Raw genomic sequence first — 18,623 nt, 5'->3', positions numbered from 1 at the left:
CGCCGTTCGCGCCCTGTGGCGCGACTGTGATGTCTCTTTGGGCAGCAACTACCCCCCTTGGCTCGGTTCTGCAGAACCGGGTGGTCTGGCCTGCGTGGTGAGCGTGTGTGTGGTACCGTCTCTGGGTCCACACACACGCGGTTGGTGGGTTGAAACTGGCCATTTCTGCTTTTTGCTTCGGTTTCCACCTCCCACGCTATTGAGGCGGTTTTGAGAACCGTGCGCATGTTTCGGTCATACCAACGTGCGTCTAGGGCTACGGATGGGCGCACCGAGTCATGCAGACCGTCTAGGAAAAGTTCCTTGAGACGTGGCACGTCTTCTTGATCCGGACCATTTCTACCTTGACTATATATCTTCTTCAAACGTCTAAAGTAATCCCTAGGATGTTCCTGGTAATTCTGTTTGACGTGTAAGGCCGCGTTCCTCCCCGCCGCTGGCCACTGAGTAGAGATATATCCTTCGTCCAAGGCTTCGCGAAGCTTGTCAAAGTCATCTCTGATATGGGAAGGTTGCGTTTGGATAAACGCACGCACATGCTTTGAGCTCGTGCTCCATATCAGTTGTGCTTTCTCTCGCGGCGAGGCGTGTGGCAGAGCCTGCGAACCACGTTCGACTTCGTTGAGATAATCGGTCAAGTGTACCTCGTGACTGGCGGGATCGAACAAGTCGATGTCGTTGGCTATTGACTCCAGTAAGTGATAGCGTGACTCTGCTTCTCGGAGAGAGAGTTCTGAATCACTCTGTTTTGGCAGTGGAGGCTGCAAGAAGGAGTGGCCGTTTGCCCGATCGGGCACCAAAGCGCGACTAATGTCATCATTCCGGGGGTCCCCCCTTTCGGGGGGAGGGGTGGAAGAGCTGGCTTCCTGTTTCCTTGGTGGACAGGAGCTAGAAAGTGAGTGAGGCTGGATAGCCTCTTGTGAAAAAGACCTATCAGCGCACCCGTTGGTGGCCTGAGCAAATGACGGTTTATAATGCACAGGGCGGTAGTCGATCGACTCGCCACGGGCGTGATGAATGGGAAGCCGGTAAGACACACGTTCCTCCCTGCAGGGGGTTGCAGTGTGGATCGTTTTGTCATAACCGGAAGTGGCGCTGTCAAGTCGTTTGACTGTCAGCGGTTTGTGCTCTGAGGTGGAAGTCAGAGCTGGATGAAAGCGTGAATAACGTCTGATTCTACACGTAGGTTGCTCGGATGAATGACTGACTGGTATGTCAGAAGCATGGAAGTCGAGCTCGGAATCGGATGACGACTGCTGGGCTGAATAGCCTGAATCAGTTTGCTCGTTGTGAGAGCGGTCTCCCCCCTTTCGCGGTGTGGTGTCGCGATGTCTAGCAGCGCGGCTGCTTGCCAGCGCGGGCGCTAAGTGGTGTGCGGGGGTCTGATTCGAGTCGGGGGTTGGTCTAGCCCTAGGAGGCGTGTCAGCCTCCGGTGCCGGCGGGGCTATGGCCCTTACGGCCTTCTGGTGCTCTTGCTGCTTGGCCGTTCTCGCGTTTAGCCGTGCGATCACTGCTCGGGTGGTTGGTGGAGCAGTGCGACCCGAGAGGGGGACCGTTCTGGGTCCGAGGGCCGCCGTGGATCCGGTCTGCATGCCCTTTTGGCTCTGTTGCAGCCGGGAAACTTCGGTACGCAGTCGGGCTAATTCTGTTTGGCAGACCTGGGCTTGTCGATGCAGGCCCAGGTTGGCCTGCAGCGTAGCTTGACAGCTGTTGCGCAGTCTGCCTATCTGCGTCTGGTAGACAGTGGTCTGCCGCTGATGCGCAGCGTCCTGCACATGGAATCTGCGATTTTGCAGAAAGAAAAGAATTCCCAATGGAATTATTAGGACCGCTAGGGTTAGCATTACAATGCTAAATTCATCTGCTCCTCCTGTGGGCGGGCAGATGAGAGAGGCGGCTACCGCTTGCAAGTCGGTGGCGGCCGTCTTAAAGAAAGTTTCAGCGCTGACCATCTTGTGGCAGCGCAGACTCATTGCGATGAGTCAAGCAGCTGTTTTACTGCTGTCAATTTTAAGCAAAAGGTGTGTGCACTCACCGTGTTGCTATGGCATCAATGCCGTCAATGCCCACATATTCTAATTAAGGCATGGCCCAAATGTGACAGTCTCGGTGAGGTAGCTGTCAATTGCATGCAGTTAGCTTGATGACTGTCGGCTGTCACTGCTCGTGTCAGCTGTCAGTGTCATCAGGTGCAGGTGTCTGCCTGTCTTTCGCATGCAAATTCACTGTGACTGGTGGTCACAGGCTTTGTTTACACTTTGTCTCTGGCTGTTGAGAGTCAGGGTGAATGTTTTTGAATGCTAATGTGGGGGGGGGAGCTGGCTTCCTCCCACCCTTTGCCGGTGTGGCTTTCAAATTAGCATCAAAGGTTCCACTTTAAAATGCGCAGCGCTGTCTATTTACTTCTGTTAAAGTCACTCTCTGATAGATGGAACAATTGCTATCTCTCACAATTTAGGTTGAAGGCACAGTGGGAAACAGTTTGTTAACTGTGGTTTCTAACATAAAAATGGAATCAAGGATTTTAAACTGAGCTGTTGTCTTTGGGACTGTTTTGCTCAGAAATATTCAATACAAATCCTAACTTGTGTTAAGATTATGGGAAGATTCCATATTTTATGATTAGAGTTCCTTTAGTGTCTTCTGACGCATGTGATTTGCTTGGCAAAGCGCTATAGAAAACCTGATTTTGGAAAAATTTGAAAATTTTCGATTTTTCAAAAATTTATGAATTTTTATTATTCATGCATATCATATCTGTGGAAATACTGATATTAGAAGCCTCACACGGGGCACCATTTATGTTGTGCTCGCAGGAGCTGGTTTGGTTATGAAATATGATTATTAATAATTATGAATTATTAATATTCATAAATTTATTAGATTTGACAGAAAATATTGTATTCTCTGTAAGATTCGGGGCACCACTGTAGTTAAGGCTACAGACCTGTCTAAAAGTCAGTTATGACTAGTTTAGACACCAAACCAAATTGTCATATCAGTCTCATAATGATATAATGTACATTGTACAGTTGATTGAAGGGTCAAAGTTCGTAAGCTTCTGTCACAGATTTCCACAGATAAAATACCTCATGAATAACAACCAAGATTCATAGCATTATGTAATAAAAAGATTTAATAAATCGCAATATCAATTGACATTAACATAATGATTAAAATATCAGTTCATCACATTTACTTTACAACTAATAGTCTACCACATCTATAGCTAATAACTAATATGAATAAGCATTATATCAATTGTGTGTGTGTGTGCCGGTGTGTGTGTGTGTGTGCCTGTGTGTGTGAGAGAGAAGGAGGGCGGAGAAGGTGGAGTGTCTTATGTCACCCCAGGATTGGCTGAGGGGCGGGCTGATCGTGTGTAGACCGCCTCCTTTTCAAAATGGCGGTTTTGCCAAAGTTGAGGAAGGATTGACCTGGTCAGACAGAGGTGGCTGGGGGGCGGTCTGGAACCGCCTCCTTTCCAAAATGGCGGTTCTGCCGAATTTAGGAAGGGATCACTCTGCCTGCCTAGCCTGGATCACTCTGTGTGAGTGACTAATCAAACTCTCTAATTCAGCTTAACTGTATTTTTGCGGGTGGACATTCTGAACATCTCTAGACCGTTCCAAGCTTAGCCCTCCCGGTTGAACGGGCTCAGCTGGGAGGCCGAGAGAGTGGGGGAGGGTGAGAGGGAGAGGGAGAGAGGAGAGTGGCCCGCTGATGGCCGCCAAGTTCTTCTGAACTTAGCGCTCACCTTCAGGCGTCTATATCATTCAACAGTGTGCAAACATGGTACATCAACATACAGGATACTGTAATCAACACATACATGGTAATGCATTTTAACCCTAACTGCCCAGAACCATTAAACCATAAACTCTCACGTGGGTCTCGCTCTGGGAGCGGGTTCCTCTGTTGCTCTGCACGCGCCTCTGGGGTGCCATGGAGCGGATGGCGTTGGTTTATGGGAGCGATGGCCTGCAGCGCGGTTCACCCTGGCCTGGGGAAGCGTACAGCGGACGTCTGATGGGGGTTGATGATGCCGGGGGTTGACGTGCAGTCTCTCTGCTCGTTGAGTCGAGGGTCGTGCTGTGCTCTGTGGTCCTTCTTTGTGGCTGGTTGCAAGCCACGGTCTGTCTTGGGCGTCTTTCGTCTGCAGCAGTTGGTTGGCCCTGCTGCGGTGTGGCTCTTCTGCTTCTCCTGCTCCTCTTGGTCTGCTGAGCGGTCTGCTCGCGGTACGTTCTTGTTGTCGGCTTTTGCGGTCCAGCTGGGCTTCTCTGGGCAAGGAGAGCGGCTGGTCTACGCGCGAGTTTGAAAGCACAGGAAGGGCTTTTCCGTGCGACTTATAACACTAAACCGACTTAAATCAAACTGAGATTAAGTGGAACTATCTCAGTTTACGCATGCTATGTCTCGTGGGACTTACGGCGGGCCTTTCAGCCGATTTCTGGTGCTGCTGTGTGCTCGGAGTCCTCTGGTGGCTGTGGTCAGGCCTGGTTAGGCCTTTGTTTCAGAGAGGGTACAGAGAGCGGGGGAGGGGAGCCGCTTCCTGGCTCCTCCAGTCCTTTCCGCATCAAGGTCTGACGGAATCAAAAGCTTACTGTAGACTCATAGTTAAAACTGTTTCCCAACAGTTTTGTTGGAGATTACATATTAAAATGAGCATGCATGGTGGGCCAATCACATCGTTCGGTGAGTTGGGCTATGCCCAGCCCACTTGTGTTATTTGAGTGGGCTCACCCCATTCTGTAAGTTGAGGCAAGGGAAAGGGGGGTTTTATGGCTTGATTACCCTTAGAGATAAAACAATGGCCGGAATCCTTTGAGGCTCGGCCCCCAGCTGTGCTGGTATGGGTAGGGTGTGACCCAGCCCACCAAATGGTACAGTGTTTGGAAGGTGGGGGGAGAATCCCCCTCACTGTCTCTACAATACACTCAAATGTCTTACATTCAAATATATCAGTAATACAGTACAGTCCATAATGTGTCGATCACAACAACTGTGTATGTATATATGTTGCAGGAGAAAGAAACATGTGTCTGTAGCAACACAAGAAGTCCTGGTTGTAGAAATGGTGACAACAGTAGATACACTCCAAGTCTTACTTTGTACGATGCTGGTTTGACTGGATCTCTGCAGTCCAGGTCTGCGTCTGTCATCACTCGTCTTCCTCTTTCTGTGGAGATGAAGGCAATTCATTATGACAGATTAGAAACGTTTATAAAGGTAGTAAAAAAACTAAAAAACATTTTAACTATCTTTTGTTGCTAGCAAGCAGAGTATGGAATTAATGGAAAGTATCAGTTGTGGTGACATCTAGTGTAAATAAATCACAAGTATAGGTTTTGGCAAGGAGGGCCACAGTCACATGGCCCGCAAAGGACTATGGGATATGGGCTGAGGTATTGCCACGTTCTGACTTAGTGATTCAGTCTATCTCGTGACCTGAGAGCGACTGTGAGCAGTGATGGAATATGTAGAGTACCAGGAAATAAGCGGCTCCAGCTACTTGCTGGGCCAAAAGAGAAGCGTCTTGTCTCTCTGTTCCTGCGTCTCTTCACAGAAAGACATGTAGCATCTTTGTTGCTAACTTGATGACACAAACATAAACCTGTCAAGTGTAGTCGATCACTGAGTACACAGATTATAGTGTGAACACTACATTACTGGTGGGCGGGATGAGACAATTTGATTGACATGCTATTGATTAACAGTAGTGTTAAAAGCAGCATCAAATTAAACAGGGTAGTGAAGCAGTATTTAATGAAAAGAAGCGGCAACGTTTGAAAACACATTAAACTGAAATGCTGAAATTCCTTTTGAATAAATAAATGTTGGTAAATATCGGTTATCAGCCATAACAGCAAAGTAAATATTGGTTATCGTATCGGTCACAATTTTCATATTGATGCATCCCTAACTGGGTTGTTCAGCAAACTCTACTCAGAGGCCTAATCACAGTATTTCTGCTATACAGTTGTGGCTGTGAGCCAGTGTTGAAAAAGTGTGAAAAATCTAGTAAGTATTCAAGATTCAAGATTCAAGATTCAAGATTCAAGATTTTTATTGTCACTCCATGGTACAAGTATCACGTGTGAAATTCTTGTGCTGTGGACTCCGTTTACGACATAGTACAAATAGGCAACAAGCAATGAGCAATAGGCAATAAGAAATAGGCATCAATAAGCAATACTAAGCAGCAATAGGCAATGAGGCAGAATAGCGATAAGACAAGTCAGTGGCATATTCATTGCACATAGGTGCACATGTTATGTGCATACGTTAGACATGTTCGGACATTTTAATTCAACGTATTTGACATACAGTGCAAATAGCATGTACCTTATTAAACATACAATTAAACATTAGGCATTGTGCATACGTTAGACGTGTTCAGACATTTTAAATTTGACGTAATTGACATACAGGTGCAAATAGCATGTACCTTGTTAGACATACAATTAAACATTAGGCATACATAATGGTAGCAGCTGCAGTACGGTACGGTACGACTACTACACTATTTGTGTATGTTAAGGAGTCAGTATTTGTGTATGTTAAGGAGTCTCGTGGCCTGCGGGAAGAAACTGTTCCTCAAGCGATTTGTGCGTGCTTTTGGAACCCTGTATCTCCTCCCTGAGGGTAGCAGGGAGAACAGGCTGTTGTGGGGATGGTTTGTGTCTTTGATGATCTTCAGGGACCTCCTGAGGCACCGCTGGTTATACAGTTCGTGCAGTTCTGGCAACTCGTCTCCTGTTACGTGCTGGGCCGCGCGCCTCACCCTCCGTAGCGCCCTGCGGTCCATGGTGGTACAGTTCCCGTACCAGGCGGTGAAGCAGCCAGTCAGCAGGCTTTCAATGGTGCCTCTGTAGAAGTCCCTGAGGATTTCTTTCCTTAGCCCAAACTTCTTCAGGCGCCTGAGTCCGTGTATTCGCTGTTGGGCCTTTTTGACAACAGTGGCGGTGTGGCCGCCCAGGTCAGGTCCTGGTGGATGTTGACTCCCAGGTACTTGAAGCTGTCCACCCTTTCCACCACTGTGCCGTTGATGGTGATTGGGGGGTGTGTGCCCCCCCCTCTCCTGTAGTCCACAATGATCTCCTTGGTCTTGGAGACGTTCAGAGAGAGGTGGTTGTCCTGGCACCATTGTTCCAGGACCCTCACCTCCTCTCTGTAGGCCGTCTCGTCGCCCCCCGAGATCAGCCCCACGACTGCTGTGTCGTCTGCAAACTTCACGATGGTGTTTGAAGTTTGAGTCGCCACGCAGTCGTGGGTGTAGAGGTCGTACCAGAAGGGGCTGGAGACGCACCCCTGGGGCGCTCCTATGCTGATGGTCAGCGGGGAGGAGGTGAGGTTGCCCACCCTCACCACCTGGCGGCGGTCTGTCAGGAAGTCCAGGATCCAGTCGCACATCGCTGTGTTTAGTATTGAGTATAATGAGTATAATGAGTAAGTATTGGACTTTTCTCATTTGGCTTCAAAACAGTTTTTTGTAATCGCATCATTTTCTTAATGACTTTTTGTGGTTATGTAACAAACACTTTCCCCACGAGCTGGTGCATCGACTCCGCAATAGAAAACCAAAGTCACGGCCACTTCCAGTTTAGGCATACGAACAGATTTCAGCCGCCAATAAATACTTATAAAATAGTTTTACTTGGTCAAAGCACTCGGCCCAAGTTTTGTTCTGAGTGAAATGTTCTGGTCTCTCGTGATTCTAATAATACAGGTTTTACTCATGTAACTTTGCCGTCTTACTGCCACATTTTCAAGGTGCTTTTTGGGTGCTGTTGCAGCAGTGAGGGGGCGCTGCTGTTGCAGCAGTGAGTGGGCGCTGCTGTTGCAGCAGTGAGGGGGGTCTTTTGTAATGAACAAATAAAACATTGAAATAACAAAAGCCCCACTTTTACCGCTGTGTACTGTGGCAACACAGCAGCAAAGTGGCCAAACTAACTATTAAGTTATTAACTAACTACAAACTAACCAAGCAAACTATTAGAGTAACACCTGCAGCTGAATCACTTGGTTTTACCAAGTAAAACTATTTTTATCAGCGTTTGATGAAATGTCTATGTATAAAAGAATGGAGGATGAAAACTCTTGGTTCATATACCTAAAGTGGGCATGACTTTGGCTCTATTGAATCTGTACCTTTCTTTCACTGCAGCAAAGTTGGGTCTGCTCAGGGCTCTTAGTGTCGGGCAGTTCAAGTCTTTTCCATGATTTATTCATTTAGACCAGTACCTCAAAATGAATTTAACTTTTCAAGTTTTTTGCCTTAGATTTAGCTGTTTTCATAACGTCTGTGCAACATCCTGTGTGCTTTACACATTAACTGTCATTAAGTGTAATACATGTTTTAGGCCAGTAGAGGGCAGGGCATAATGTGTTATGTGAGGGAGTCAGTGTAATACATGCATGGTCAGGTGTCAACACATGCTGTATCAATTTAAATTAATTCTACTATTTTATCCTTCCATTTCTAAATGGGAACATAGAGTCATGCAAAGTGTTTTGTTTTAAACCGTCTTTTCTTCTATTTTCAGTGATGGAGACTAGTGAACTACATGTAATTAAACTACTAGTTTAACTACATTTTGCAGCAACCTGCTGGTAGTTCAACTACATTCATATTTGCATCATGATTCAAGTAGTTTCATGATTCATGTACTTTTTTGACATTTTTGTGTAGTTTACTGAAACTACAAACTACAAACATTAACATTAAACAATTAACATTTAGTAACTGAGCAAGAATGATTAATACTACAGCACATTACGGGGGTGGTGATTTTTTTTTACCATAGTATTGATAATTCTTACTTGGTTACTTTCTACTGTAATTATTGTGTTCATGAATCCGTTTAGAATTTAGACTGCAGGAGCAAATGGGGAGAAAGCATCTCATTGTACAGTACTTGTTACACATGACAATAAATTATTATTGCCATTTATTAACAAATGTTCAGAGAAGTTGTTGCTATTTTAGAACTTACTTGGCTAACTGAGTAATGCTGCTTGCTGCAATACCTCCACCTGGACTCTAGTTTCTGGAAGGCAGCTGTCTGACTGATGGACATTGTATACAAAACATTCCGTGCACTTTCCCATGAATGAAGGCGGTCACTTTCGTGACAAAACGTGACACAAATCGTGACTGACAGACACCTCCACCTGCCCGTCCACCTAGGCAATTTTATTATAGGAGGATTGGGTTCTATTATGTTGAAATGTATTAATCAGTCAAATATTATGACAATATCAGCCAGGACATTTGATTATATTATTGTTGAAGTTATTACATTACTTGGTTTAAAACATTTTTGATCAAGTTAAAGTGCAGATTTTACTACATTTTCAAGATATTATTATGTTATTGAGTGCTACAGTCCTCTTACTTTGTGTCTGGGGGTCCAGGTTCATTACTGAACTTTGGAGGTCTGCCTTTAGAGCGGTCATTCTTACAGCTGGGTGCTGGAGACTCTGCTCTCTGCCTGTGGTACTGACCTCTGCAAACACAAATGTTTAATATCATCATTAGTTCTAGTAAAGACAGACAACAATGCGTTGTCACAATGTTACTGTTTCTGTTCATCTGGAGTTTTTTATAAGGAGAACAGCTGCTTCTGTTCTGATCCTAATCTGCACTTTAACAATAAAGTCAATTTATTACATTACGAGATTATAAAGCCAGTTTGCTGCCTGGTGTTGTGTTGTGTTGTGTTGTGTTGTGTTGTGTTGTGTTGTGTTGTGTTGTTGTGTTGTGTTGTGTGTGTAAGGCCTGTGTGTGTTGTGTTGTGTTGTGTTGTGTTGTGTTGTGTTGTGTTGTGTTGTGTTGTGTTGTGTTGTGTTGTGTTGTGTGTGTAAGGCCTGTGTGTGTTGTGTTGTGTTGTGTTGTGTTGTGTTGTGTTGTGTTGTGTTGTGTGTGTAAGGCCTGTGTGTGTTGTGTTGTGTTGTGTTGTGTTGTGTTGTGTTGTGTTGTGTTGTGTTGTGTGTGTAAGGCCTGTGTGTGTTGTGTTGTGTTGTGTTGTGTTGTGTTGTGTTGTGTTGTGTTGTGTTGTGTGTGTAAGGCCTGTGTGTGTTGTGTTGTGTTGTGTTGTGTTGTGTTGTGTTGTGTTGTGTGTGTAAGGCCTGTGTGTGTTCTGGGCGGTTCCCAGAAGCACACTCCTCAAGTTTGAAGTCAATGGGGTGAATGGTCCATGAGGTAAACCACTTTTTGTGTTGCCAGTAGGTGGCACTATGCTGAATTGCATGAAATCTGGGACTGAACTCCACCAGGTCCCCCTAAGCGCACTCCCCAAGATTGAAGTTGATCGGACAACCGGTTCTCAAGATAAACAACTTTTTGCCAGTAGGTGGCGCTATGCCGAGTTTGTGTGTGTGTTTGTGTGGGGGGTGGGGGGGTGTCTGTGTGTGTGTGTGGGGGGGGGAGGGGTGTCTCTGTGTGTGTGTGTGGGGGGGGGGGGGGGGTGGTATCTGTCGACCGTCGTCGGGTCGGCAGGCACCAAACGTAGACTCAAGGATAGATTTGCTGAACATAAATATGCTATACGTTCTAACAATCCTAATTACCCTATGGCCAATCATTACAAACCTGCTGGACACACACATTGTAACTGACAGAATCATGGCAATAGAAGTCATCCTCAAATCTATCAGAGGACGGGACAGACTCAAACATCTTCTCCAAAGAGAAACTTTTTGGATCGTTACCCTAAGAGCAACCACTTTTCCTGGTCTAAATGATGACATTGATTTCTCTCAGATGAAACAGTCTCTCCTAAGACTAAATCCTAGAAAAGCACCAGTTGTCACACATCTAGTGAATTGCTCGTATCAACTGGGAGTTGTACCTAATGAGTGGAAGGCTGCAAACATCTGCCCTGTCCCTAAAGTCCCAAACCCAAGACAGATAGGCGACTGGAGGCCAATTTCCCTAATCTCATGTCTTGGAAAGGTCCAGGAGAAATGTGTGCTTAAAAAGCTCATGCCAACAGCCCTGAAAGAATGCAAGAATCAGCATGCATATCTACCAGGACATAGCACAACAAATGCTCTTGTTGAAGCCACCCACACCTGGCTTATTCAGACAGACTCTTGTAATGCACCAATGGTCCGGATACTGCTGGCTGATATGTCAAAGGCTTTTGACCGTGTTGACCATGCAAATCTCCTACAGCACCTGGCTGCACTAGATCTTTGTCCACAGCTCCTCACCTGGCTCCACAGCTATACAACAGGGAGAAGACAGAGAGTTGTGGCTAATAGCATATATAGCACATGGAAAGACATTACATCTGGGGTTCCACAAGGGGGCGTCATTTCACCTTACCTGTTCCTGTTATATACTGTACGTCCATCCGATCAGTCCTGTTCAATGATACACTTGATATAGGGTATGCTGACGATATAGGGCTGTCCCGTGCCATTAGACTCTCTGACATAGGAACTGATACATCAATGGCTGGCGAAGCAAAGCGGCTTGAGGAATGGGCTGCAGCAAATAACATGCTTCTCAACGGCAAGAAGTCAATGGAGCTGAGAGTATGCTTCACTAAGGACCCTCCCCAGCCAGCCCCTCTAATCCTCAACGGCCAGGTTGTCCCTGTTGTCACAAGCACAAAATACCTGGGTTTCCATCTGGACAATCAGCTCAGTGGAGATGTTCACGTTGAGGAGGCTGTGAAAAAAGCCTCCAAGCGTCTGCATTTTCTCACTGTGATGTCAAGAAATGGGCTCCCTGTAGAAGACCTGGTCGATATCTATAACACACTGATCAGACCATGTCTAGAATATGGGAGTGTACTGCTTGTGGGCTGTACGGCTAAACAACGAGCCACCATGGACAGGGTTCAGAAAAGGGCTGTCAAAATAATGATGAGGTTCAAGGACATCTCTTTGCATCTACCTGATCTGCAGACAGGAAGAGAACAGGTCACTGTGAAGCTGATTCAGGACATGATGCACCAGCCTAACCACCCGCTCCACCACATCCTCCCTCCTAGTAAGGAAGAAAGGACTGGCCGTGTTCTGTGCAGAGGCAATCAGTTGTCTTTGCCAAAAACCAGAACAAATAGACTGAGAAACTCCACCATCTCCTGTGGCGTCAGGCTTTTTAATGGGCTGTAGCATTAATTGTATTTTTGATGTTGGGGTCTGTTTTAACAATGCATAATGTATGTGTATTTTTTTTGTTTGTTTTTTTCGAGTGTACATTCTGCATAATTCAATCATGAGCTGCTTTCACACATGTCTGGAATTCAGGAGTTATCTAGAGGCCAGCCGTATGCTTGCCATGTGTGAACAGGTTTAGTTGGCTCATGCGCGCGCCCGCGAGCCTCCTCCTAGACGGAGGGAAGTGTACCCCCAGCCGTAGTCGCAGAAGCGTATTGTCCCCCCCCCCCGCCCCCCTCCAGAGCTCCGTGAAGTAAGTAGTCAGCTCGTGAGTGCATGAGGACAGAGACATCGTGACAGATTATTATTATATAAATAGTCGATGTGAATGAGCGAGCAAAAAACACATCATGCCATTTGGTTTCCAAATGAAGCTCAAAACTGCTCCGTGTGCGACAGCCAACATGTTGCTGGATTGCTGGATTGAAAGGCTCATGGCTCTGATCTGATTTCATGTCTGCTTCGCACAGCACACACATTTAACACGTTCACTGCCAATGACGTGTTTTTACGTCAAACAAAATCCAACGGTTGACTGCCAATGACGTGTTTTTACGTTAACACATTGAATGCCAGCCATGTTTTCATTCCTGTAGGTAAGTTGTGCCAGGGGTGTTTTTGACGATTCTGGCTCATTTTAGAACAGCCGAGGATTCTTTTCTGTTAAGAATTCATGAACATCAATCATCTAAAAATAACTAATAGAATGTGTGCTTTCTCTGTCTAAAAGAGTTAGTTTGCAGAGTTAGTAGTTATGTAGATATTAGCCGTTGAGTACAGCATGGTTTCAGCGTCTGGAAATTTATTCAGAGATAAATGGCTTTTTGTGAAACAGTCACTTTAACCATTCATTTTTGGCATCAGTAAGACCGTCAGACATTCTAAACAATAGTTTTGAACAGTAATTTCCTCCATAACAACAGGAAACACCCCTCTCATTCAAACTCCTCCCTCCGTGTGTCTTCTCCTCCTTCCTCCTGGCTCTAGAGCCAGGAGGAAGGAGGAGCGTGTCAGAAGCGCGTTGTGCTGCCTGCCTGCCTGTCTGCCTGTCGGGCAAGACGAGTCTGAATTGGATTACTGTAAAATCGCGTCGCCATTTCCTTGAATGGCTTGCTTCCGCGGTGTGTGTGTGTGTGTGTGTGTGTGTGTGTGTGTGTGTGTGTGTGTGTGTGTGTGTGTGTGTGTGTGTGTGTGTGTGTGTGTGTTCGCGCGTTGCTGCGCGGCTCTGGGGGGAAGGGATCTCTGTCCGTTCTGTGTGTGTGTGTCCGGGCTAATGACTGTAAAATCGCCAAGCCATGTCCGCGGGAGGCGGCTGCTTTTGTGGCTTTTGGGTCCCGTGGCTGTGACTTCTCTCGGTCTCTGTCGCCACTTAGTGGTCGGTAAAATAGATTACACACATGCTCTTGCTCCAAATAGTTATCTCAGAGATGTAAAAGGGGTTGATTGATGTCCCACTGTCAAAAAAAAAAAATCTTTATGTAAGACGAGTTAGTCCGTCCTTGGCACTTAAGCGCTGGATTATGTAAGACGAGTTAGGTCGTCTATGGCACTTAATGTGTTAAAAAAAATCGATTTTTTTTTTTTGACAGTGGGACGTTGATCTAACCCTTTTACGTCTCCTATACCAATATTGGAGGTATTGAATGTGTATAATCTATTTTACCGACCCACTGAGTGGCGACATGTCTCTCCACAGTAGAAAGAGGCGAGCCAAAACTGGAGGGAAAAGCGCGAGGAAGCCGTTCTCATACAGTAAAATGGATGGCGAAAACGCTTTCACTTTCGCGCTGACGCACAGCGGTGGCAACGGTGGGGGGTTCCAAGAATAGACTGGATGCACACTTTGAAACACGCACCATAAATAAGCCCAGAATCGCAAGAGCTTCATCAGAGCTCTCAACCGGACCGCCAAGAAACGAGCGAAACCCATCCAGCGAGCCCCATCCAGACTGCCAGGCAGCAGCCATGCAGGCAGCAGCAACTCGTTTGTCACAGACCCGCTGCAGAGCCAAGGAGGGCGGAGGAGAACGCCCACGGAGGGAGGAGTTGGAAGCAGAGGGGGGTTTCCTGCTGTTATGGAGGAAATTACTGTTCAAAACTATTGTTTAGATGTCTGACGTCTTACTGATGCCAAAAATGAATGGTTAAAGTGACTGTTCTATCGAATTTCACAAAAAGCCGTTTATCTCAGAATAAATTTCCAGGCGCTGAAACCATGCTGTATTCAACTGCTAATGCTTACATAACTACTAACTCTACAAACTAACTCTTTTAGACAGAGAAAGCACACATTCTATTAGTTCTTTTGAGATATTGTGTGTTCACAAAATCTTAGGAGAAAAGAATCCTCGGGTCTTGAAAGATGAGCCAGAATCCTCAAAAAAACCCTCTGGCAGAACCTACCTACAGTAAAAAAAAAACGGCTGGCAGTGAATGTGTTAATAAGCATTTTTGGACGCGAGGGTCGTCCCGCTTCCCAGTATTGGACATCGCTAGGTAGGGTATCTGGATCTGGTTGCGTTCATGTCTTTGATTTAACGTTTACACAGCGTTTGTGAAGATTCAATGGCAGAACCGCAAATTCCAAGTAGCGTCAAGTCAGGCAGTATAAAACGAAAACTTCCGGGTATAACCTTCGCAATAATGGCAATTAAATAAAGTAAATGCACGTGTAATGTTTTTTTGTGTGTGTTTCGAAAGATACAGAACGGAGATAAACTGGAAGAATATCTGCTCCCTTCGAAAAGTCAATTTTAACCCGTAGTGAGTCGACATTCTGATTTTTTGTTACTAAGTAATACATTTATTTTATTTTGAAGGTAAAAACGTCTAGCTTCCTGTATTCTGTATAATTCTAGTAGGTTTGATGCATTTTAGATCTGAACATAGCAAAGACCTGTTTTGTTTGTAGTGCTTGCGACTCGAGGAAATCGATGCATCTGGGCGTGAGTTGTAGGGTTGTTTAATTAATTACTAATGTTATGCGCAAACGATTATATGCCGTGAATGTTAGGCAGTTATCACCCATTATGTATTTTTGGTTTTCACAACTCCCCTCTCTACTTTACAAACTCTGCGGAGGTGCTACTCATATGTGTGAATGCAACATGCCTCATGTGTGAAAGGGTACACTTCACGTATCATCCGGGGCAGGCTCAGTGGGGAGCAACCCTCACCTGATCCGGAGTTCATGTGTGAAAATAGCTATGTATTGCTTTAAGGTTTAAGAGTTTTAATGCTGAATTCCATAAGTCTACTGTGGCTCAATGTGAGCTTGAGATAGTTTTTTGTTCATTTTGGGGTTTTTTCTCAGCTACATTCCATTGTTGGGCTGTTTAGATGACTTTTCAATGTGTGGCTCCTTGTGAGGGCCTCTATTGCCTCACCTTTGTAGGCTGTATAATTGTTGATTGTATATACAGTAGTTCTCCCTGTCAGCTTGGGATTGTGATTCCTGCTACTACCTCTAGTCTGTGGGCAGTGTTTTCAGCACTGGTCCCACTTGCAGTGCATTTACTGCATTCTGTGTCTCTCTCTTTCTCTCTCTTGTTTTTGGGGTTTAACCAATTTGTGTTTTCAAACTTTATTATGGATCTTCTTTACTTTGTATAACATCCATCATGTATTGATGCCTTATTGTTCACAATGATTGTTGATGCAGGTTCTCTGTGAGACACAGGTATGTCTGGGAGGTCTACTCACTGATGGCTGAGTGATGTCACTATATATATATATATATATATATATATATATATATATATATATATATATATACATATATATATACATATATATATATATATATATATATATATATATATATATATATATATATATATATATATATATATATATATATATATATATATATATATATATATATATATATATATATATATATATATATGTGTGTATGCATTGTGTTGGGCCTCTACCCTGATAAAGGCTCTGCTGAGCTGAAACACGTCGGTCCCTGTTTGAACTTTGTTAGCCGTGCCACAATAAAGGCTTTTTCATTATTACTTCTGAAACAGTTGTCGCCTTGGATTTTCTCCAAGTTCTCCTGCTCTCCACTCCTTTTTTACCTGTATACCCAAAATGTATACAGAGAGTGTGACTCTCTGTATACAGACGGTGTGACTCTCTGTATACAGACAGATATATATATATATATATATATATATATATATATATATATTGTAACGTATCGGTGATACGCCAAGGAACGGAGAGTTGTAGTTGGTACAGGGTCTTTATTCACAGGCTTCTTTAGCTCCTAGCAGCTAGCTTCACACAGCTAGCTCTACACATAGCAACCGGTCTCAGCTCGCTCCATAGCTAGACTCACCCCGGCACCCCGGCCGCTGGTCCTATATACCCCGTTTCCCCTAGGAACACACCCACACACATTAGTTCCTAGCTACAATCCAGACACTTAGGTTGCACATCACATTACAGGTAATACTTGGATTACCTGAACACGTTACATACTCCTCATCCAACATTAGCTCAATGCCCACATTGACACCCACAACCCACACATATCCCCCTGTACCAAAACACACCACCCCACAACATTTTGTATTCCCCCAATTTGTCTCTTATTATTTCAGCACACTTCTTAGTTTTCGTTCCACCACCACCATTTGCATTTCTTTTCATTTCTTCCCTCTTTTCCCATTCCTTAAATTCAACCCACATTTCAATTCACATTCCCATTCCAATCATTTAGTTACTTCCCATTAGCACCCTTATTTTCTTTTTCCATTACCTTCATTTAAACCTTTTTTCTTATCTTATTCACATTATCCCACTTCACTTCAACCACTATTTCCATCTCCCCTTCTACAGCTTCTGTCCCACCCGAAGCACATTACAGTCGACACAGCTAAGGCAGTAGTCCTCTACGTCTCCCTTCATCTGTACCCAGTAGAAAACTCGACAAAGGCGGCTGAGTGTTTCTTCAGCCCCTCGATGCCCCTGACCCCTGCGGCCCCTGTGCGCCCCCCGTAGCGCCAGTCCCCGCAGGCAGCTGGGCACCACCACGACGCTGCCACTCTTCCCGCGCCCATCTAACCCCAGAATCCCCGACTCTCTCACCCTCAAGTCCGGAAACAACTCCCACAGTTCCTTCGTGGTACTTGAATACATGCATATCTCCTCCAGGCGAGGCCGGCATCCGGCCGCCACCCACCTGCGCACCGGTCCAACGCTAGCGTCCTCCGCCTGTCTGCGTATCCACTCCTCCAGATCGACATCCTCCATAGTCACATTCTCATCCTCCCGGTCTTGCACTCGCTCGTCCTCCCGTCCCGCTCCCCCAGGGGGCGGCGTGTCGAGGACAGCAGGGCGGACAACATCGGCGTCGATCTCCACCTCGACTTTCTGCAGTGCAGCCGTGGGGGTTGTGTAGCGGCTTGGTTGGGCCGGCTCCTCCAGCGTTGACCCCTCTCGCTCCCCCGGGGACACGAGCGCCGCTCCCCCCACTGTAACAGCATTGCAGGTGATGTCGCTCACCTCCCTCTGGCTGTTCAAAACGATTCCCATTATCCTGATGGTCTCGTCGCTGATGGCGATCTCCCCCACCACTGGCTGGCATGCAGAGCAGCTAGCCTGGGCCGGCTCAACAGTCACTCTCCTGCCCAGAACAATCGGCTCTGTACTGCCCCGTTGCTCCTCTGCTTGTTGCTCAGGCTGCTCCACTGCTTGTTGCTCGGGCTGCTCCCCCGGCTGTGTGTCTCTTCCAGCGTTCACACTCTTAGTGCAGTCTCTAGCTAAATGTTCAGGCGACCTGCACGTCCAACAAAGTCTCACCTGTCCACCGCCCGCACGTCTCTCCTCTCCCGCTGTTCTCCAGTCCTCGACAGCTTCTTGACATTCTCTGGCTAAATGTCCGATCGCGCCGCATGCCCAGCAGGCTCCCTGCTGTCCATGTCGTTGTCCCGCATACCCGGTCCGTCTCCCGGGCTCGCCTCGGCACCACCTCGCCACATGGCCCGGTTCTCCACAGCTCCAGCACAGTCTATTTTGTGGCTCCTCCGTCCGCTTCTCTCCGTGCTGCGCGAGCTCTCGTAGCAGCTCCATAAGCCCCTCTGCCCAGGCTGGTATCGTCTCCAACAGCCGTCTGACTTCTTTCAACACACGGGCTTCCATGGCCGCCAGCGCCGAGCTGATCTCTGTCGTCAGCTCTTCTTTTCTCCCGTTCGCCGACAGGCATTCTTCTAATCGCACCATCACACGTGGCGCTCGTAGCAGCTAGCTCACACAGCTAGCTCGCTACTGCTAGGTCGCTCAAGCCTTTGATCTCCAACTTTTCCTCCGCCGTTCCTCCTCACTCTCTCCCCTCTCGACCGAAATCAGGCGTTACCGCTTCACTTCTGACACCAATGTAACGTATCGGTGATACGCCAAGGAACGGAGAGTTGTAGTTGGTACAGGGTCTTTATTCA

General features: G+C 46.2%; 1 protein-coding gene across 1 annotated transcript in view; it reads right to left on the bottom strand.

Moving 5' to 3' along the window:
- LOC310790806 (NACHT, LRR and PYD domains-containing protein 12-like) overlaps window positions 1-18,623 on the bottom strand; it is a gene marked incomplete at its 5' end in the record, with an annotated part of 78,249 nt that overhangs the window by 18,349 nt on the left and 41,277 nt on the right. The window contains 2 exons of the mRNA XM_083652518.1: window positions 5,109-5,179; window positions 9,399-9,509. Coding sequence (XP_083508644.1) covers window positions 5,109-5,179; window positions 9,399-9,509 — 182 coding nt within the window. The remainder of the gene's footprint in view (window positions 1-5,108; window positions 5,180-9,398; window positions 9,510-18,623) is intronic.

The sequence above is a fragment of the Poromitra crassiceps genome (genome assembly GCF_964638095.1).
Source record: "Poromitra crassiceps genome assembly, chromosome: 15".
Lineage (NCBI taxonomy): Eukaryota > Metazoa > Chordata > Actinopteri > Beryciformes > Melamphaidae > Poromitra > Poromitra crassiceps.
Note: the sequence above shows the minus strand (reverse complement) of the source record. Positions and strands in the feature narration are given on the sequence as shown.